The sequence below is a fragment of the Zalophus californianus genome, chromosome 4 (assembly GCF_009762305.2).
Source record: "Zalophus californianus isolate mZalCal1 chromosome 4, mZalCal1.pri.v2, whole genome shotgun sequence".
NCBI classification, from domain to species: Eukaryota; Metazoa; Chordata; class Mammalia; order Carnivora; family Otariidae; genus Zalophus; species Zalophus californianus.
Genome location: NC_045598.1, coordinates 154,095,383 through 154,118,749, shown reverse-complemented (window position 1 = coordinate 154,118,749; position 23,367 = coordinate 154,095,383). Strand labels below are relative to the sequence as shown.

At 33.8% G+C, this 23,367-nt stretch overlaps 1 protein-coding gene across 3 annotated transcripts in view; it reads right to left on the bottom strand.

Annotated features, from left to right (window-relative positions):
* Positions 1-23,367, bottom strand: part of VPS13B (vacuolar protein sorting 13 homolog B) — a 752,513-nt gene that overhangs the window by 313,935 nt on the left and 415,211 nt on the right. For 2 of the 3 annotated variants that reach the window (XM_027594446.2, XM_027594522.2), the window contains exons 26-30: positions 19,630-19,801; positions 18,985-19,099; positions 17,192-17,258; positions 12,784-13,192; positions 3,258-3,369 (exon numbers count right to left, since the gene is read on the bottom strand). In XM_027594446.2, the coding sequence (XP_027450247.2) occupies positions 3,258-3,369; positions 12,784-13,192; positions 17,192-17,258; positions 18,985-19,099; positions 19,630-19,801 (875 nt within the window). Of the gene's footprint in view, positions 1-3,257; positions 3,370-12,783; positions 13,193-16,505; positions 16,648-17,191; positions 17,259-18,984; positions 19,100-19,629; positions 19,802-23,367 lie in introns of all 3 variants that reach the window. The other variant, XM_027594354.2, reaches the window with a different exon arrangement.

Sequence of the window (23,367 nt, the reverse complement as noted above, 5' to 3'; positions counted from 1 at the left end):
AAGACTATTCTTTACCATTGAATTATCTTGGCTTCTTTATCAAAAACCAATGGATAGTAAATGTGAGGGTTTATTTGTAGAATCTCAATTCTATTAATTGACATATATCTATCCTCATGCTAGTACTTTATTGTCTTGATTTCTATTGTTTTATCATAAGTTTAGAAAGTAGATGTGTAAGCCTTCCAACTTTGTTTTTCCTTTCTAATACTGTTTTGGCTATTCTGGGTCCCTTGAATTTTCGTATGGACAATTTCCATGTGAATTTTAGGATCAGCCTGTCAATTTCTGCAAAGAAGTTAGCTGAAATTTTGATGTGGATTACACTGAATGCTATTTTTTTTGAAGGAGTACTGTCATCTACCATTAGTAAGTCTTCTGATCTATGTACATGGGATATAATTTCATGTATTTAGATCTTTTAAAATTTCTTTATACATGGGATATAATTTCATGTATTTAGATCTTCTTTAATTTCTTTCAACCATGTTTTATAGTTTTCAAAGTAAGTTCTAGAGGGGAGGGGGGTGGGGGGGATGGGTTAGCCTGGTGAGGGGTATTAAAGAGGGCACGTACTGAATGGAGCACTGGGTGTTATATGCAAACAATGAATCATGGGACACTACATCAAAAACTAATGATGTAATGTATGGTGATTAACATAACATAATAAAAAATTATATAAAAAAATCAAAGTGTAAGTTTTGTGCTTCTTTTGGTAAATTTATTCATAAGTATTTAATTTTTTGATGAGATTATAAAAGGAATTATTTTAATTTTACTTTTAGATAGTTCACTGCCTAGTGTTAATGGGAGCTGATTTTTTATATTTTGATTTTGTGTCCTACAAGCTTACTGAACTTAGCTGCCCAACAGTTTTTCAGTGGATTCCTTAGGATTTTCTGTATGTAAGACCACATCATCTACAAAAAAGAGTTTTATTTCTTCCTTACAATCTGGGTGCCTTCTATTTCATTTTTCTTGCTTAACTACCCTAGCTAGAACCTCTAGTGTAATGCTAAATAGATGCAGTGAGAGCAGATATCCTGATCTTAGGGGGAAAGCATCCAGTGTTTCACCATCAACTATGTTAGCTATCATTTTTTTTTAATAGATGCCATTCATCAGGCTGAAGAAGTTAGAAAAACCAAGACAGAAAGAAAAAACACAAAGAGCAGATTAAAATAAGTAAAAACATATGGAAAGGGAGGAGAGTGCAATGACCAAATTGAGGGAGGGGGACTAAATGATAGAAATACAAATTTAAAAATAGTTCTGAAAGGAATTCATTAAAAAATCGATTCTGAAATGCTCTGCCATTAGTTAAGTATATGTTTTCTGGCAAAACATGTAAAAATTCTGTGCACCTTGGTTTGTCAATTACCAAAAAAAAAATGGGGGGGAATTTATTCTATAAAGTACCTTTTCTGTACTTTGTATGTAATTGGTACATATTTTTTATATATTTTACGTGAGTCAGGATGTGAGGCACTGAAGATCTAAAGAGGTAATATGCTTTTATTTACACTTAGTTTACTTTTTAGTGTTATATTTCCACATTCTACAAAATCATTCAGTAGTGAAACAGGGAAGGAAATTAGATAGGAAAAGAAGGTAGAAAGTAAGAAAAGGAAAGAAATATAGAAAAAGAAGAGGTAAATACTAAAGATACAGAAAGGGAAGGAAAAATTAGGTATGAAGAAAACATGGAAAATAAAGGAGACTGACTGAGAAGAAACGGTTCAAGGACAATGGGACGAAAGCAGTGACAAACAAGCAGAGGAGAGCCACATCCCCACAAATGACTGCTGAGGAGCCAGCAAGTGGAGAGGGTAGAGGAGGAAAGGAAGTTTCTCAGGGGTTTACTTTATTGATGGTGATAGGATCTTTTAATATAAAACATATTTCTTTCACCAAAAGTAAAGCAGGACCCTCTTTGAGGACCACTGACTTCTGAAGTGGTAGACAAATGAAGTAGAAAAGACAAATACACCTGAAAGAATTTTCAAATATTAGAAAATTATTTTTATCCAGAAAGAATTCTACTGCAATCCTTTTCTCTAGCGCCTGAGAGAGTAAAATGGTAGGAGTTGTGGTCTTGCCTCTATCATTACTTGACTAGAGACGACTATTCTTTTGGATCCTCAGTTTCCTAATGTATAAAGTAAGGCAGCGGGATTCAAAAATTCCTAAGGCCTTCTTCAGTTCCTGCATCCTGAGATTCTACATAAACTAGCAAAAACAAAACAAAACAGAAACAAAAACAAAAAGCCCCCAGAAACCTTAAGGGATGAATACTATAAGCTACCAACAAAAATAATACAAGAAAGAGAACCTGATACATAATTCAAAGGAAAAACCTATCAACTCAAATAACAGAAAAATTTGAGAAAATAAAATCCATAGCTCCCCTCTTAAAGATTGCTGGCAACCTCTAGGTGGTAAGTGCATTACAAAAATCAGAACCTCTCCTAGCAGTAACATTTATTGGTGAACAGTAGGAATTTATTTTCAAAGAGTGACACTACCTCATCTGAGAAGCAGACCAGCAGGATGAATAAGACACACTCGTACATCTGTATTTCTGTGATTTTTCTCACTTGGTACGATTTGCAACTGTACTTTTATGTCTGGCAGCAGTGCCAAGTTCAGTACGAATGATGTATTATTTTTATCATGTTGATTACATATGTTCACCAGTTTAGTTGTCCATAGATGCTTGGTGTGGTTTGCAAATACTCAGTGACAAAATCCAGAGCATGGCATTTTCACAGAAAGTGTTTACTGTGAAATTTCTCCTTAGAAGTTTGCTTTTCTTTACAGCTTTGATCCATATGACATCCACAGTCCTACATTTCAAATAATGGCTTATAGCTAAATTAAGAAAATGCTTCAATTTGATACAACATGACTACAGTAGGATGTGGTAGTTCTGGAGAGAACCTCTTTTTCCTGTGTGATTGGAGATTTGGTCAAATTTAAAGCCTGCTAAACTTTTCCAAACTGCGCTTCTTCAGCTTTATGGTGACTCGGTGCTTACATTCTGTTATTCATCAACACTTCACAGAAATACTTGATTTGTCTGAATGAATTTAAAAACCCACAACTGAAGAAAATCAGAAAAACCTGGTTTTAAATATCAAAAGATTCCAAATGAAAAGTATTTCTGCAGGCCACACTAAGCAAGTTTTATTGATCAGTGTACTTCTTTGCAGGATGAAATTGTTGCAAGATTGAACGTAAGAAAATAAACTTACTGGTAAATATCTTTCCTGAGGACAGATCTACCAAGGGGATTGTCAGCTTGGGGAGCCATAGCAACAGAGCCAATCTTCAAAACCATGGTGTCTTCTTTTGCTGCCTGATTAACTGTAACAAGAGAAATAGACTCATGAAGTATACAGTGGGTCTGTGTGTAACTTCATGCATAAGGAGAAATCTTTGAATAATGGGGTAGAGACACATTAAGATAAAAACCAATAAAGGAGGACAAGGAAAACATTACATTAAAAATAAAAATATTTGATGCTTTTTAAAACTATTTCCTTTACATCCCATTAAGTAGTTTTCTCTCTCTCTCTTTTTTTTAAAGATTTTATTTATTTATTCACAAGAGACAGAGAGAGAGAGAGAGAGAGAGGCAGAGGGAGAAGCAGGCTCCCAAGGAGCAGGGAGCCTGTTGCGGGACTCGATCCCAGGACTCCAGGATCATGACCTGAGCCAAAGGCAGACGCTTAACCATCTGAGCCACCCAGGCGCCCTAAGTAGTTTTCTCTTATACAAGATTAAAATGGCAATTAAAAAAGAACCAACTCCACCCCAACATTAAAACATATGATGTTAAATACATATAAGTAGTGCCGAAGTAATATATTTATCAAATTTCATAGTCTTAGACTACTACCTCTTTCTCCCAAGTGATCGTCAGCCCTAGGATTTTTACCACTGCATTGCTGTGTACAAATATATTACTGTCTACAAATATATTGAAGATCACCACAAAGTCAGGAACCGATTCTCAAAGCCATTTAAATTTACATGATAAATAATAATTAAATACAACACACACACACACACACACACACACACACACACAGTAACAGCACTTTAAGCTATTAACACGTCCTAAGACCCAAAGGAAACATAATGGCTACAATGGTGAAGAAAGAAAAAACCAAGGACTGTTTATTATACAAGGACATTTCAACTTGCTATTCTAGGCGCTTTTTAAGTTTAATAATTTCTACTGTGAAATTGCTTGAGAAGTAGTAATTTCACACCTATGTAAAAGTCCTACCTCTTAATGGAATCTATCACTAAGGTAAGTAATCTCAAAAACAATAAAAAATTAATATATATATGTATATATATATATATATATAAATCGATTCTGATCCTTTGTACTGAATAAAGCAATATTTTACCATGTTCTTATCTTATAAAGTTCAACAATTTTTCTATAAATCACTGGCTAATCCAATGTCTTTTCTAAGGACTATTCAAAATGGAAAGGGGTCCTTCATTGCGGCATTAATTTATATTAAATTCTACTCCTTCTTCTCCACCAGATGATCTCACTGTAGTAGCTGTTTAAAAAACTGTTCAAAATTGCTAACAACATACAACTTTCTGGGTTTGGAAGAAAACATGTACTAAAACTCATAATTTCTCTCAAGAAACTATCATCTGCCACAAATGGAACAGAAAAGGACTGGCTGCAAGACCTCAGGAATATCCTGAACAGAACACGCCTACAAAGGCATACAATCCATATTTCGCAAACTGTGGTGCCCAAAGAATGCAAAAGCTAAGAGATTATTTCCAGCTGCTTCAGCAGTACACTCAGTATGGTCTGACTTAGATTAGTCTAAAAAAGAAAGTCAGAATCAAGAACATCAGAAAAAGTTAGAAGAAAGATATTCAGTGAGGAAAAGAAGGAACCAGAAGATGTACACAAAGGGAGTGGCAAAACAGCTGGGAGGTGGGGGTAAGAAGGACAGAAAGAGGGAAAAAAAGGGGGGAGCTAACAAAATAAATATTAGCAGGGGGATGCTACAATAAAGATAGTACTTTTAAATGTCCACAGCAAAAAAAATCAAATAGAAAACTACTTCTCATGCAGCTGTACTATTTTCAAATGACTAGAAGTCTGGCTTGATTATAGGTCCTTAGTCTATGAACACTGTTTACATTTCACAGATCTTGCATTTTATGCCAAGCTTATCAAATAGTTCCATGCGGGTAAAACCTCTGATTAAGCAGCAGGCATCAATTAAATCAATAAATAGTAGGCCCGGAGAATAGACCATACCACAAAAGTGCAATTAGTGTACTTGCTAACTGTTCTCCCAGGCTGCAGATACGACCCACCATATGAAAGCCTGAAATGTAATAGAAACACTGCAGTAAATGAGGTACATATGGAAGAAAAATGACGTACTTGGTGTTATATACAAAGCCAGATCCAAGAACAGAATTCTGTTTCTGTTAGAGCCAAAAGTGTTCTCACTAGATTATACTGACTATAAAGTTATAATAATAAAAAAAAGCACTTAATGCAGATCATTCACAAACTAAATAATCTTATTACAGAAAGTATCTAGCTTATCAAAATCTACCTCTGAGAGATAAGAAAAAATAATAAAAATAAGTATTTATACAAAAAAATGCCTTTATTCAGTTCTTTAGTTACTTTATAATTGGAAAAAAATAAGCTTCCCCTTTTTTGGTTTATTTCACCTGCATTCAATAGTTGGACCATATGAGGAAATGTTCCCTCTAGATGCATTTTCAACATGAAAATGAATGCCTTCATTCTTTGCTTGAACTGTATTTTTTAAAATTTAGGCTCATGCGGAACTACTTACTCTAGAAGACTCATACTAGATCCAAATAACAGTCCACTATTCTGAAATAAATAGCTTAAACTGGAAGTCAAACACCTGTAGATTCAGGATCCTGATAATGTTTGCACATAATGCAAACAATATTCAAGTTGAAAACCAGACTTTCAGTATCATTTGTTTAAATAAAATATTAGAATGTTAAATATATTTTTATTATTAACTGATTTTACACATGAACTACTAGAAACTTTTACATTTAATGTAATGTGAAATGTAAGTCTGAAAGATTTTATCTTTTCTTGGGGCAAGACTGTATTGAAAATCAAAACGTTATGAACAACTCTGAAGTTATGAGCTTAAGTAACCAAAAGATTAAATAAAGAGCAGAATTTCCCTGCAATTGTCAGATAACATAAGACTGTTGCTTATAAATTAGTTTTCTTAAATCCAACAAGAAATAAAAGTGTTTTGGAGACTTCAGCTTTCTTTTAAGGTTCTCAGTATAAACTTGACACAGTAAAACATCTAAAGGCTCAAGAGTATTTGAACTTGCCACTGTGCAACGTTATACTTTTAAAAAGCCCTAACTATAGTGACAACCCTACACAAAGCTATTAACAAAAGGTTTTAATAGTTATTGCCGTATTTGCGGTTGAAGACAGAAAGAAGGTTCAAAAAAACCTTGTGACCGTCATGCTTACTAATGGGAAATACAGTTGCATCTATTTTGCCAATTAACTCCAATCTACAGGCACAAATTGCTTGGAGATATTGCTTATAATACAGTTTCTGCTGAGAAGTACAGATTTGGCAATATTTAGTTATGCAATCACACTCATTAAAACATAATTTACACATATGCTTTAATCTGATACAGATATAACTCAAGCAAACTTTTTAACATCTTTCTGGAGTAAAATGAATACTACCCTCTTGACTCTTACTAGATTTTACTGGTGTCATGTAAGTAATTATATTTATTTCTAATGAAATTGCTGCTTCAATCATGTTTTCCTTAGTCACATTATATCTTTTAAAATGCATTAAATGAAAACATTCAATCTTCCAAATAAAATATACATTTAAAAATTTGTCTATCCTTCAAAATGACTAAAATGGTGAATTTTACGTTATATGCATTTTACTGCATTGAAAAATTTTTCATGGGTGAATTATCATTCGAATTAAGAGTAGCAACAATGAAAGATAAAGTGTCAAAAAAATCTAATAGAATGTGCCAAAATCTTTGAATTTTTGGCATGCATTTTTAGAACTGTGTTTTATAGAAAGGCACATATTCTGGAAATACACTACTTCTCAGAGATAGTATAGATGGAGATTTAAGGGCAACTGACCCTTGAACAACATGGGTTTGGACTGTGTGGGTCCATTTCTATGTATTTTTTTTTTTAAATATCCTGGAAAAAATTTGGAGATATGCAACAATTTGAAACAAAGACAAATTGTGCAGCCTAGAAATACTGAAACAGTCAAGGAAAAGTTAGGTATTCTTATAATACCGCATGTAATACATACAACGTACAAAATATGTGTTAAATGTTTATGTTATTGGTAAGGCTTCCCACCTGAGCAGTTAGTAGTTAAGTTTTTGGGGAGTCCAAAGTTTTGGGGAGTCAAAAGTTATACATGGATTTTCAACTGTGGGGGTGGGAGGGTTAGTGCCCCTAACCTCTGCATTGTTCAAGGGTCAACTATATATACACATAGACACACATCTAGGCAGAGGAAAGAAAAAAAGAAAAAAGATGTATGCAATACAATGTAGGCCGGAAAAAAGACTTAATACACAAAGAGCTCTTATTAAGTGATAAGGAAAAGACGAGTTAACAACTTAGAAAAAGAGTGTACTTTTCATTAATGAACCTGACAAAACCCCAAAACCTCTGTTAGGATGAGAGAAAGGAAACAGAAAACTGGTGCAGCTACTTAGAAGGGCAATTTGACATTTGACATCCCTTAACATTTTAAAGGTACATGCCCTTTGATCTAGTAATCCTTTTGCTAGAAATTTATTTATATACATTCTCACCCAAGTCATGAAAAAATGCCACTAAAAAGGTGTTTACTGCAAAAAGTTTATATAAGCAAAAGATTAAAATTAACCACAAGTTCACAGAGAAACATGGCAGACTATATTTTCCAAAATGGTCATAACAATAGGCACCCTTTTCTGTATGCTCTTATTTAGGTTACCTGCTTAGGAAGTACTTAGGCATCTGAATTTTGAAATTATACCTTAAAAATCCCACCACAACCACCACCAAAAAGAGAGAAACAACTTTAAAAATAAGATAAAAGTCTGGAAAGATTTTTGCAATTACAATCAATTGGGGATTTTCCTAGTCACAGCAGCTGAATGGGAAATTTAAAACTTTTAATTTAACACAGGAAGCCAAAAAACAACAAACAAGACAAAAACGCAAAAGAAAATCAAGAAATAAAGCGTTTCTTCTCTCCATTTTTTCAAAGAGCCAGGTTTTTATTCCTTCTGACATGTATACAAATCAGTGAAGCACAGAACCTGCTTCAATAAACCAATGCTGTGTAGGAAAGAAAAACGAAGCTAGAGTTCACTACTGAACTTCTGACCTCTGTCTCATTGCAGGGGTGCTCAGGTGCTCAGTGTAACCATGCTCCCATCCTTACTAAGAATGAGCCCTCTTATTGGCCGTAGTATGCCTGCACATAAGCGTTGTTCAGAAAATCCACAAATCCTGCCTTTGTCAAAAAGGTGTCCAAATAGACTGCAGGTTCCTCAAAAACAAAGAATTCTAATACAGAATTACCATATGATCCAGCAATTCCATTCCTAGGTACATATACACAAGAAGTGAAAATGGGCTCCAACAGACACCTGTATGCTAGTGTTCATGGCAGCATTACTCATAATAGCCAACTCAACGCTGGAAACAACCCAAGTGTCTGATAGATAGAAGTTAACAAAATGTGGTACATCCATTAAATGAAATATTATCCAGCCATAAAGATGAAGTTCTGATACATGCTACACTATGGATGGACCTTAAAAACATCATGCTAAGTGAAACAAGGCAAATATTCATGATTCCACTTACATGAAATATCCAGAATAGGCAAATTCAGAGAGACAGAAGGTAAATTAGGGGTTATCAAGGGCTGGGAGAGTTACTGCTTAATGGGAACAGAGTTTATTTGTGATGATGAAAACATTTTGGAAATTGTGGTTATGGTTGTAAAACACTGTCCATGTAATTTATTCCATTAAGGTACCCCTGAATAATAACAAATGGAAAAAATTTTGTTATATGTATTTTACCACAATAGAAGAAAAAAAAAAAGACTTCTAATTCAATGATCAAGACAATTTACATTTTACAGGTAACATCTGTCTTAAGAAGAAACATTTAACATTATAAATAAGATCCTCCTAGTGATGACCACCTAAGGGCATGACACTGACGTGGATGGTGAAAATTAGTTTGTCATGTAAATTTCTCTCACATGTATTGTTACAAAAATTTTATTCAAAGAAGCCCTAGAATGAACATCTAAACTGAAATGAAAGAAAAATTCACTGTGAAAATGCCCCCTGTATTAACAAGTACCAGTCAAAGACATCCCAAATCATTCAGTACATCAAACAGATGATATTTTACGATGAATAAGCAAAAGTTGAATGCAGATCAAATGTGCACACTGAGAAACAGCTATGTCTGATTCTGGGCGATTTACCAGTATAAACACTACTGAACATCTATTTAAAAAGTCTTAGCCATACTGGCATGTCTTGAAAAAGCAACATACTGATGCTGCTTTATATTCTAGGCCCAATTTCAAAATTTAAGTGGGAGATGAAGCATATACACTATGTTTATTTTCTTTGTATTTGTGATCACTATTGATATTTTAGATGTGAAATTTAAGGTGTGAAACCTTAAATTAAAATAGCATTAGGGATATTAGAGGAAAAAGGATTCAATTCAGGATCAGTTAACATGCAATTACTACTTAGAGACCAGTTCAGTCCTATAATTTGAAGGTCATTTGTAATTCCTGAACACGTCTATATCAGTACTAAAGCATTACGAAGTCAGATAGGTTGCTTTGCTTCCTGATTTGTCTGCATGACCTTTCCCAATTTTTTCATACAGCCCTCTTTCTGTACTTCTCTCCACCTCATCCTAACTTTTCATCTCCTATAAAACTTTTTTTCTTAGGTCTCAATGAAGTTTTGGCCTTACCAACTGTTTACATTCAAATGAAAATAATTAGAAAATTATGGAAATATAAAATATACACTACAAAGAATTTTCAGGAAATCACAAAAGCTTACTCACATATCTTAAGTGAAATTATAGAAACTCACTCTGATTAGGAAAATAAATGCTTTTATACTTACCAGAGAGATATCTGTAGAAAGCAATATCCTCAATTGTTAAAAAAAAATTTAGAACTTTTTATAATATAGATATAAGACTTTACTCTTATTTTTATCTAGATACAAATTTTCTGCCATTTTATCTTAATGGAAAAAGTTATAGATACTGTCATATAATGATATTTTTGAAAGGTAATGGACTACTTCAAACTTTTACCAAAATAATCATGTTTCCAAACTACTGCTTCCATAGTGTTTTCCCCTTACTTTCAGCTGAAAAGTCCAAAAGATGGCTTGAAAATCTCCCTGACCTTTTATGTCTGTTCTCTGATTGTGTGGTTATGAGAAAATGTTATTGTGACACTGAAACTAGTTCTCAGAGAGCTAAATTGTTTAAAAATATAGGTTTCTTTTTGTGGCACCTGGGTAGCTCATTTGATTAAGTGTCAGACTCTTGGTTTTGGCTCAGGTCATATTCTCAGGGTCCTGGGATGGAGTCCTGAGTCAGGCTCTGCGCTCAGCGGGGAGACTGCTTAAGATTTTCTCTCCTTCTCCCTCTGCCCCTTCCCCTGCAGGTGCATGCATTCTCTCTCTCTCAAATAAATAAATCTTTTAAAATGCTCCCTCTAACACTGTATGGTGACTAACATAATTAAATTAAATAAAAATAAATAAATAAATATAGGTTTTTCTTAAACCTATGTAACTTTAATATAAATTACATTATCTAAACATTCATTAGATACTCACATAATAAAGGATAATAACAAGGAAAAAGCATAAAGGTCAGTGTCTCTGCAATGAATATGCAGCTTTTCTGGTTAGCAGTTTCCTCTCAGATCCCTTGTAATTGCTCAGTGAAGACTAACTTTATTCTTTACCATTCATGTGTTTCTACAAACTATCTAAATAAACGAGAACAACTGTATAGTGCTATCAGAATACAGTGATGCAGAGAGTACTAATTTATCTCAAAGTAATTAACTTTATGATAGCTCTTAGCAAAAACCAGAAGGGAAATAGGAACTAGCTTGTATTAAAAATCCATTAAGTATAATATGCTGAATTTACCTCTAGACATCTTTGTAATTAAGAACTATAAAGCTCTACAAATATATTTTTATTAATAGAAAAAAAATTTTTTAGAAGGACCATTACTTTGAGCAAAACTGAATTATTTATAATGTTAGGCAGAATAATCTTCCCTATGTGTTTGCAGACAGAACAAGAGATAGACTAGACTCCAAGAAGAAAGAGAATGGAACTTGGTGCCTTTCTTTTTTTATTTACCATCCCTGATCATTCAAGCTCTTCCTCCTCCACATCAGGACTAAAAGGGAAAAAAAGCTCTACTGTTCTCATGTGGCAGAAGCTATTACTTATCCCTCTGATAGCATTCCCTCTTTTTTCTCAAATTCACAGGGCCTTAATTTATGAGCAAGGTACCCTACCACCTAGGGAAACACTGTTTCTCAGGCTCTCTCACACTGGGGCATAACCATATGACTAAGTTTTGGCCAATGAAGTATAAGCAGGAGCGAAATGTGGGACTTCCAAATATTCTACTTTGAAAGAAAGGGCATACCTCCTCCTGATTCAACTCTCATTTACTGAGAGCTTACTAAGCAAGTGGCACTATTCACATAGTCTCAATGCAGTCATCACTGGAAAGTAAGCTATCAGGAAGGCCTATCAAGTTAAATACCACTAATACCATTTTATACATAGGACTCAGATTAACTTGCTCAAGATTTTATACTTCATAACTAGTAAAGCTGGGATTTGAGCTCAGGTCTCTGTAACTCTGAAGTTCATACCGTGTGAACCACAGTACTCTAATTTCACTCAAAATCCTTAAAGTTCTTCACTGTTTTATAGCATGGGGGAAACTAAAAATTTAAAAGTGACTCTCATGTGTGGAGGCAATGGGATTATAAATTCACTTTATTTTATTTTATTTTGTTTTTTTAAAGATTTTATTTATTTATTTGACAGAGGGAGAGGGAACATAGGCAGGGGGAGCGGGAGAGGGAGAAGCAGGCTTCCCGCTGAGCAGGGAGCCCGATGTGGGGCTCGATCCCAGGACCCTGGGATGATGACCTGAGCCGAAGGCAGACACTTAACCAACTGAGCTACCCAGGCGCCCCTAAATTCACTTTATTTTAAAACCTAAAATAATCTGCACCAAGAAGCCTGGAAAAAGCCACAGGAGCCTTGGAGTGTTGGTTATTTTTTTAAAAACTAATTTCTGGTTACCTTAGGTATATGGAACTTAACATTTGAGTTTAATAAAACAAATGACAGTAAGCATAAGCTTTACTAGCAAAAGCCCCGACGAAAAAAATCATTTCTTATTCTGTAACTAATTGAGTCAGAAACATACCCAGTATTCTGACATATCTCCTGAAGATTTAGTTGTAGAATGACTGTAACATATTTACTTTTTCTAAAACACACCGAAGTGCAAAATACAACCACTATATTAAAAAAAATAGGAAACTAAAGCCCCCAAATGGAAGTTATGTAAAATCAGACCAAAAAAAAATCTGAAGACAATACCTTCAATACTTGGCTGCATTTCTTCTGTTTTTGGAAAAAAAATTCTGATTACGCTTGTGTTGATATAAATCAAAGGTAAACTGCGTGAAGTCAATGTATGGCTCCTCATGGGCTGACCAGGAGATTTTCTTTTCTCTTTTTGGGTCCTTGGTAGTTTTGCTTGAAATATACTTGCAATGGCATTAAGCAAAGGAAAGCAAAGGACAATATCAAAAGCTTGTGCTGAAAGAAGAATTTCATGAAGAAAATGAGGGGAACCATCCGTTAAACCTTCAGATAACTTATGAAAACTTCTTCGCTCATTTCTTGATGTTAACTTGTGGCGGACATTTTTTGTTACAGCTTTTGTGTATGTCAAAGAGAGAAATCCATGCTGCTGATGAGAGCCATCTAGAAGTTTTGCTGTTGTCTGTTCCAGAAAAAGGAAATCACAATACACACTTCATTAAAAAAAGAAAAAAAACTATTTGGAAGCAGAAAATAATCTCAGTTGGTATTACAATCTTTTATTACGTCTATGACCCTTGATGAGCACATTACTGATCAATTCCAAGGATGGGGAAAACCATCTAAGACTTAGAATGACTCAAATGAAAATCAGGAAATCAGGAAATCAGGAATCCTGAGTTCTAGTTCTAGATCTTGACAGGCAATTAAACTTTGTTGTGTCTGGGTCCATGATTTCTAAATTTTCTGTAACTTTCAGAATTTGGAACAAGTCATCCCTGGATTTTATCTTTTCGTTCTTGATAATTCTTCATTGAAAGTACCAATATGCTGTTCTAACATGGGTCACAGAGAGGTTGTTTATGCAGATAAAACTGAAATAACCATAACCATGTTATGTATTTCCACTTGTAATCAACAACCTGAATAGAAAAGATGATTGACTTCCCTTGACCTAACACTCATGAGAACAGAGTTTTTCCTTAGATAATGTGGCTAATTTATACGATGACTGAGCCCATAAAAAGAGCCTCATTGATACCATGCTTTGATAACTAAACCAACCATTTCATGCATGTTTACTGGAAACAGTAACATAACACAAAAATAAAACATCTGTCTTTTAGAACCTGCTTATTTTCACTGGCTATCATATTGTTTATAAAACCTAACTATCAACTCTCTTACAACTCAAACTCATATTCCTCTGTCTAATGTTATATTAATATGCACACATTTGAGTAAAAATTATATTAAAACAATATTTCTGACAAAACTTGTCCGCTTAACTTATATTCAGATGACACACTATAAACAAATTATAGTAAAACAGCATACTTTTAAGAGTGAAGTAAAATGCATACTTTGTATTTGTCAACGTATGAAAAGGACAGCTCTTGCAAGTTTTCCCAAACCAATAAATATACATAAAATCGTATTTTGTAAATTACTCAACATAAAATTAAAGTTAAGTTGTTCTACTCCACATTTCCAACCTCTCTTCCCAGGGCCTGATAAACTTTTTAGGTTACTAGGGTCCAATGTGTGATGTCAAGAGAGGAAGTAACCTGAGAAGGAAGAACAACCAAGAAAAAAGTGAGAATGGCAAAGCGGCAATGTGTTGGGACCTATGTCATGCCAGCACTAGGGAAGCTCTTTCGCTTCCATTCCCTTCCTCTCATGTTGCTGCCTGTTATTCAGTGACACAGCGGGAGGAAAAGAGTATGCTATTCTACTGTCACTGTTAATTTTTTTTTTTAAGATTTTATTCATTTATTTGACAGAGACACAGCAAGAGAAGAAACACAAGCAGAGGGAGTGGGAGAAAGAGGAGCAGGGAGCCCGATGCGGGGCTCGATTCCAGGACGCTGGGATCATGACCCCAGCTGAAGGCAGATGCTTAACGACTGAGCCACCCAGGTGCCCCCTGTTAATTCTGTTTTAATCTGGACTTTAAAATGAAGAAGGGTGAGATAAAACTTATCTTTGTATATGTTCTTTTTTAAACTAATTTTCTGACCATTAAAAATAACTTGGGAAGAAGGCATTAAATGGATGTACAAAATAATCATATTTCATATAACTGTGTTGCCCCCAGAACATTTTTTTGTAACCGTTCCCAACTTTCTCGTTGCCTCTCTGATTTCTCTTTCCTTTTGCTTTCTACACTCAAAAGGAAATACGGTAAAACAGGAAAAAGTGCTACCAGTCTTATCACCATCTTGCTGGACAGCAGGAAACACTGGATGGAGAAGGGTGGCTGGGGTATGGCCGCTCAGCAACACTGTCTTAGGTCTCTAAACTGGACTTGGGTGGGAGGGGGCAGAACAGCCATCAACCACTAATCTACATAACCTCGCTCAAATAATCTTCATAATGGCAACACATGAATCCCTGGAAAAAGCATAAAAGGTGGTTCACTGAATAAATGCTTTGATTTGGAAAATAACTTTTAAACATATTGAATGAATGTAGGTACTCTTAAAAGGTAAACTCCCATGAGAAAAAGTTTGCTGCATCTTTAATTCCCTTAACATAAGAGGGGAAAAAAAATAAAAGAATGAATACTGGCTAGAGTTGAGATACTGCAAATATTACTTTTCACACCGTAATAATATCTTATTCTCTTTAAAATGAAAAGTTAGAAAATATTAAAGAAATATTAGAAAAAAATTTAAAACCAGAAAAACTGATAAAGAAAAATTTTAAAGGACATTAACAAATAAGTGGGGTTTTTCATGAATATACATTAGAATTATTCAAAATTTAAAAAAAATTAAGAATGTTTCTCATAGACACTAATAACATTCAAAGAGATGAAAATAAATCTGAACAGAACTTTTGCTGATATAAAAGCCACATTTAGAGATATCTTTTTCCAGACTAAAATTCCAGAAAAAAATAAAAAATCAAATCAGAAACTAGCATTTGCTATGCAAACACAATATTAAACATTAAATCTAGGAACACAATTAGTTAAAATATTTGGCTAATTTTTATCATTTTTTTTAAAGATACAGGTCTTAAATTCCTTTTGAGCTACAAAAAAAGAGGAAATAGTTCCCACATGCTGAGAAAATATCTAATAATGTTTGCAATGATTTAATAAATTCTTAAGAGAATTGCTATTACCACTGTTGATTATCTGGTCTTAAATATTTTAAAATTACATGCATTTGCATTGACTTAAAGAATGTCACTTAAAAAAATTAGCTTAATAACATATCCAGATATATTGTACCACTAGAAAAAACAAGGTTCTAAACTTCTAAAAGCCATTGGTGTACAGTCTAGTATTCATCTTCTATCCGGTCAATGACAGGCATGCAGCCTTGTCCAGTTTCAAGAGGTCACCAAGTAAGGTACTTTGAATTAGTGTGAGAAGGAAATGGCATAATTGAAAGGGGGGAAAAGGCAATCTAAGAATCATAAAGGAAATGACAAAGCAGTTTGGTCAACTCTTGATCATTCAAAACATGCACAATTTAAAAAACATTATACTTAATGTCCTACACTTTGATTTTCTTATGCTGATGGTAAAATTAGGTTGTAATCACAAAAACAGAGTGAAAAACAGGATATGCAAGTAACCCAGAAACAAATTAGATTGTAGTGGAAAACCGGTGTATGATTTAAAAGTACAGTAGAGTTCACTGACAACGTGGATGATACAGAGGAAGATGAAAATCAAGAGTTAACTCTATGGATAGTTCAATTCCTTCTCTGGATTCCTGTTAGTGGGAGTTCTGTAGCATAATTTTAAAATGATTTCTTACAGAAGGAAAGAAGCCAGAGCAATTACTGAAAGGGTCCTGCTTGCTGATGGGTCGAACCAACAAGGTGCGTCTGTTCAGCTTGTCAGTACAGGAAAGGAAGACACCTCCACATTGCCCCAGAGACCAACACTCTTCCCCAAGGCTTGAGGTGATGGACAGGAGCAAAGAAGGTGAAAAGACAAAAAGCAATAAAAGCCATAAGCAAAAAAATCTAGATAGTTTTAATTTTGCTGAAGTCTGCATAGGTTTAGCTTTGAGCCACTGCTAGGTATGGCCTCTGTCTGGACCATCTTCTGCAAAAGCATTGTTAATGGAAGTAAATGAAAAATAATTGCTTTTAGTGTAAAATGACTACTTTTAGTTTAGATAAAGGACAATCCAACAAGAACTCATTTATGAATAGGAAAGTCAACATAATAATACATTAATGATAAAGTATTTTAATACAAGCAATCCTACCTTTGCTGTTTGAAAAATTTACTTAATACCTAGAAGAGGAAAATCATTACAAAACACAAGCAGTTTAAAGGAATAGTTTTGTATAATGTAATTCTGGAAGAACAGGTCAAAAAGAATTTACTCTGAGCTTTAATTCTTGTAACCATTAGTCCTATTGCATGAAAGAACAAAGATAAAACAGTTTACAAGATATTTTTAAAAAATCATAATTACTAAATGAGTCTCACCACAGGTTTTTCTTTGCACTGCAGAAATACTCCTTCAAAATGTCCTGACTGCCAACCTTCCCCTGGCCTGGAAAACATAAGTTCACCTTATCTGTTCTCTTCAATTTTTCTGAGTTAAAAAATTGAGCATATATAACTATTTCAAATAGTTATTATGTAAACAACACTACACTGAACTAAAACATGGATCTGACAATGCAATTAAGAACAATTTATATTAGCACCACACCACACCTGGTCATTTTGCAGAGAAGCATTTGTCTTAATGGTAAAACTGTATACTTACTGATTGGTTATTTATTTCTATCTCATCCATGAAACTATAAGGCCCATAAGGGCATGACTGACATCAATTTTTCTCAACCACTATATCCTCAGTGCTTATTAGCATGTGCACATAATATACACTCAATAAATATTTTGACTAAGTGAATGAATAAATTATTTAAAACTTAGATAAATTTAACAGTAAAGTCACTGATGATCTAGAAGACACATAATATTCACATCATCAGGAAATGATTTCAGTTATAACATAATAATCATGTATCCCCTGCAAAAATCACTTTTATATAGGATATGCTATTCAGGAAGACCTAAAGAACTAAACCTTCCATTATCAAAGATCAATTAATGATTCATGGTTAATACAACAAAAACAATTATATGCTTTGTAATATACTATCAATAAAACAGATTTTAATATATAGTCAGCAAAATATTTTGAACTTTACAATTACGACACAATGTTTTGGCTGGACAGATTTGATAGTCATTGACAAAAGCAATACAATATATGTAATAAGCAATGTGATAAAGAATCAAAATTCAAATGTTTTTAATGTAGAATTAGAAACATGTTAAATAAAAAACATTCTCCTTCTACGGTCTATGATGTACCAATAAAGGTACAGAAACATATGTGCTTCTGCAGGCTCTCAATAAATAACTGCTGAATGAATATTACAAATGCAGAGAAAAAATAAACTTTAAGATTGTTTCTATACCAATATGAAATTGAAAATGATGCTGTTTCAAAATTTTTTTAAAATGTGTGAATTTTATGGTATGTAAATTATAATTCAATTTAAAAAATACAAATTCCAGAGTAGTATTCTAAAGCAAAAAACAAAAAACAAAAAACAAAAAACAAAACAACCAAAACAAAACAAAAAAACACAAAATTTGTTTATTTTGGAAAAATTTTGTTATTTTGTTATTCTTATTTGGGAAAAATTAATGACAAAATTGCTATGCATCTTTAAAGTGAAGATATCTAAAACTTTACTTTTTTACTATCATTATTTATTATTACAAATAAACATGTATATATTAAACATAATTTAAGTATAAATTATATTTTTTTACATCATACTTTTGATAGAAATTTACTAGGGAAAGGAAAATTTGATTCTAGGAATATCCACCACATGTATATTAATCAAATGTGAGACAAGAAAAGTCTCCAAAGTACAAAGGGCCATGAGCTGTCACTACTCCACTTCAATCTGTGATTATTCTAGTACGGGGAGTGGATGAGGAATAAGCTTATTTCATTTAATATGGCAATATGGGTATTTGTGAACAGATCTGCCATCTTATGAAACAAAACTTTGTTATATTCCATATATGAATGAATTCCAAGGAAAACTGATCAATTTATCTGTTAAGAACCCTTTTTGGAAATAAGTACAGTAGTTTTTAGAAATACCCAAATTAAAATATAAAAATTCTTATACAGACAGTGTTCAAAGAAAGTATAGCTTTTCCCATATTTCTTATACATTATTTACCTGCTTCTATAGTGATCAATATTGAAACTTTCTATTTTACATTTCACTTTGGTATATACATCCTGAACATCTATGGAAGCACTGAGATCTTCTAGTTCACTGACCATACAAAGCTCTGCAATAAGAAGCAAACATTAAAATCAGCATAGGCCTCACAATCAATATTAAAACCTTCTATTTTAGTTTTAATGTTCACATATATATTCTTGACAACTACAGAGGAAATGAGACTTTCTCTTCATTAACCACACGAGATTCTATAATAATAAGGAAAAGTAACATCAAGAGAGTCCTCACAATTAAGACAGGATACCTATTTCAAGACAGAAGAAATCCATTAATGTTTGAAGTGCTATATCTGGTATCAGTCAATTTTCTATGCAATACTTTTAGTGACAGTGATAAAATGCATCAATACAATCAATGAAAAAATTACCTAATGGCTTTTGGAATGGATTTTAATATAAAAAGACAAAATTTAAGTATTATATTCAATATATTAGTATTGCTAATAGAAATCACCTAAGTTAGAGCTAATGATATCTGTTTAAGTGACAGTGATACATAAAACTAAAGTCTACTATTTCTTCTAAAAGTAGTTTTAGTATTTTATCTTTTCAGTAGAGGAGAAAAGTAACCCTGTACCTGTGCCTTTATTTTCAGGATCTGGAGCAAAGAGTTTTATAGTAATTTTGGGGAGCACCCACTGCATCCACAGACTAACACGTCCACTGGATCCACCAATGTTACTTGTAGTTTGTTCCAGGGTAATAGAATCTGAAAATGGTGAATCATCACCAGCTTGTATGGAATCTCCCTGGGATGAGAAGAAACAACAACTGTTTAACAAATAAAAATAACTTTAAAAAATTATATAAAATTTGAAATTACCACTGATAACTTTTCTGTAACATATATTTGCTAACAATAATCATATAAATGCTTATGCTAATACATGATGTTAATAATATATATACTAATTACATGTTTTTTATAGTTACAATGTCCATGCATGTCATTCCAATCTCCTCAAGAGTATGTAAGATCCAGAACAAGTTTGGGTTGTACCAAGGGGTATTTCCTTAGAGAGTAGGGTCTGCAAGCTAAGCTAGAGCCAAGGGCCAAATCTTGTTCTACTTTTGGAAATAAAGTTTTACTAGATCACAGTCATATTCATTCATTTACCTATTGCCTATGGCTGCTATTTAGCAGTTAAGTAGTTTCTGTAGAGATGCTATGGTCCACAAAACCCAAAATATTTACAATCTAGCCATTTATAGAAACACTTTGTCTACTTGTCTATCCCTCCTACACAGTACTCAAGTGAATCTACAATATCCATAGCGAAATGACTAGCATAATTAGCATGGCTTAAGAGACAGAACATTTATCATGCCTCCCTTATTTTAATATAAGAAGACATTAAAAAGGTAGATTTGACAGATTTAAAAAAAATTTTTTTTAAGTAATCTCTACACCCAACATGGGGCTTGAACTTACAACCCTGAGATTAAGAGTCACATGCCTTACCGAGTAAGTCAGGCAGATGCCCCAACAATAGATTTTTAAAAATGATTTATAGGTAAAGAACATGAGCTTATTCAACAAATATATAATGACTTATGAATATGTAAGTTCCTACATTTGGTACTAACAAACTTTCTGGAAAAAGTTCATTTGGTCATTGTTGTTTTTGTTAAATCTTTTCAGCAGCTGTTAAGTGGTCTGGAGATAAATAAATCCTGTTATTGAGTTGAATAGCTTCAGCTTCAAAGGCAGGAAGACATGGTTCCAGGGATAGTGATCAGTCACTCATGTATTCTGTTCTGTTCTTTTAGTATTTGGGTTTTTAAAATTCCAACTTTGCTGTCCATTTAAACCCTTCAAAAATACCCATTATCTGAGAATTGATCAAATACACTATAGCATGCTTATTTGTTTAAAAGATGTGTATATATTTTTAAACGTTAGTTATATGTACTTAAACTCAGTCTGGTAGGCAGCATGGTATACTAGGGTTAAGGACTTCTTCAGACACTAACCATGGGACTTAAAACCTCTTGGAGTTTGTTTCCTTCTCTGCAAAATGGTTATTTTTATATTTATCTCTTAGAGTTAAGAAGTAAGAACAAAAATGTAAAGTGATTACATATAGTAAGCAATTTGTAAGTAGTAGGTATAATTATCACCACCAAACTGAACCACTACTTAGAAATTGTACACTCAGAAGTCTTACAGAATTTGGTATTCAATACTCTCTTGCCTTTCTCATTTTGTCATCTAACTTCAGCACATTTTCCTTTGCCATATATCCTCAACTTCTAATAGTTCGTTGTTACTTTGAATGTCTCAAACAAAATGTTCACTTCCTATGCTAAGGAGTCATGACCAGTAGTCAACAGCCAGAACAAAACATCCTTAAAATTTAATAAGAAGACAACATAACATGGTGAGTATACTGTTTTCTATGGAGAGTTTCTCAGAGCAGAAGCCACTAATCTGGCAACTAAGAAAAGGGACGATGAGTAAAACCTCATACAAAACAAAACCAAGGGCGCCTGAGTGGCTCAGTCATTAAGTATCAGCCTTCAGCTCAGGTCATGATCCCAGGGTCCTGGAATAGAGCCCCACACTTGGCTCCCTGCTCGGCAGGAAGCCTGCTTCTCCCTCTCCCACTCCCCCTGCTTGTGTTCCTTCTCTCGCTGGGTCTCTCTCTGTCAAATAATAAAATCTTTAAACAAAATAAACAAAACCAAAATTTCTGTTCTCATTAACCAGATATACCATCTACTCAGATATATTCGGCGCCTACATGAAGTGTTTACCTTCACCTAAGATTTACAATACCTTTCAATCAGAAGAAGAATTTAATTTCCTTGAATCCCCAGAAGGAGACCAAATGAGGATGCCTTTCACAAAAGAAGAGACAAGTACTTACTGTTGGAATACTTAGGCACCAGGCACAGCAAAGCAGAAGTGGCCTGTGATTTACTGTGACAGAATATTATAGACTTAAATCTGAAGACAGTGTAGTCATTCTCAGTTCCACTTATACCAAGCAAAGCAGACAGCTCACTGTGATGTTTTCAAATAAATGCTTTTCCAAAATAAGTAGTCCTAACTCTGATATAATTGAAATTCTTACAATTTGAGAAGGTATACAAAAATTCAGGGTTTGGGTTGCTGCCTAAAATGACACAATATCTAATGAAAAGCACAAACTAATCCCAGAAAAGGATGCATTTTACCAAGTCAAATTCAATAAAAGACACATAATGTAGTCAATATGCCTTTCTTTATGGGTAGGTTCTTAGAGCAGAAGCATTTATAAATTATCCTTCAAGAATCAGAAGAACATCATAATCCCAAGAATGGAAACTGCAGAGAAAACAGTACCTTCAAATCAATGCAAGCTAGATTTTTTATACTATTAGGTATATTCAGTAGGAATGGTAAGAAAACTGTGGCTTCAAATTTAATAAGTAAGCAACTCCTGAAAAAAGACTTTTGCTCTCCTTGCTCACACAGTTTCAATTTTCATTTTGGACTTACAACGTTTGGTGTGGTGTTGTTAAATATGTCTGCGCATTAATTTTCTGCTCTATTTCCAAATCTATAGCAAAAATTGAGCCAGAATTGGAGATGCTGAACTATTTTCCCACACCTCTTTATGCCAAGTTCTAAAATACACACTTCAATTCTTTCACCATTTTGTTGCAAATTGACCAAAAGACTGAGTTTATTTTTCTAGCCGAATTTATCTTTGTTCATCTGGAAGAGCAAACACTGCAGCCCTTCATCCTTGGCCTGCTTCAGAGCTCAGGGATGATCATAGTTTTGGCCACACTATTACTCTCCCTTATCAAAATAACTCCAGCATTCTTGTTCAATCACAAAACTTCCCAAAGGGCTAAACACTTCCACCCTGGTTTGTACTTAAGTCAACAGTAACAAGTGGCCTGCGGTGGTCTCTCCTACCTTTGCTCTCACTGTTTCAATGCAAGGCTGGGAAAAATGCTCAACTGTTTTTAAGTTTCGTACTCACGCCTCTTGCTCCTAGTTTCCCCTCTACGACCATCCAGACCGATACTCAGGAAGCTAGAGCTAACTTCACCGAAAAGTACGGCGCTTGCTAGCAACGGGTCAACATAAAAAGAATCACTCACAGTCTAAAGTGTCAATCACCCAAGGATCATATAAACAAATATACTTCTTCTTAATACAAACAATTGTTAAGTGTGTGCTTTTTAAAACTAGATTCATGTCTAGTGAATTCTTTATAGCCAAATAATTCATATATTTGATCTGACTCAGCAAGAAAAACAATACTTTAAGTAGTAAATGTTGTAAAATTTTTAATGAATGTTTTTGAATGCAAGTATT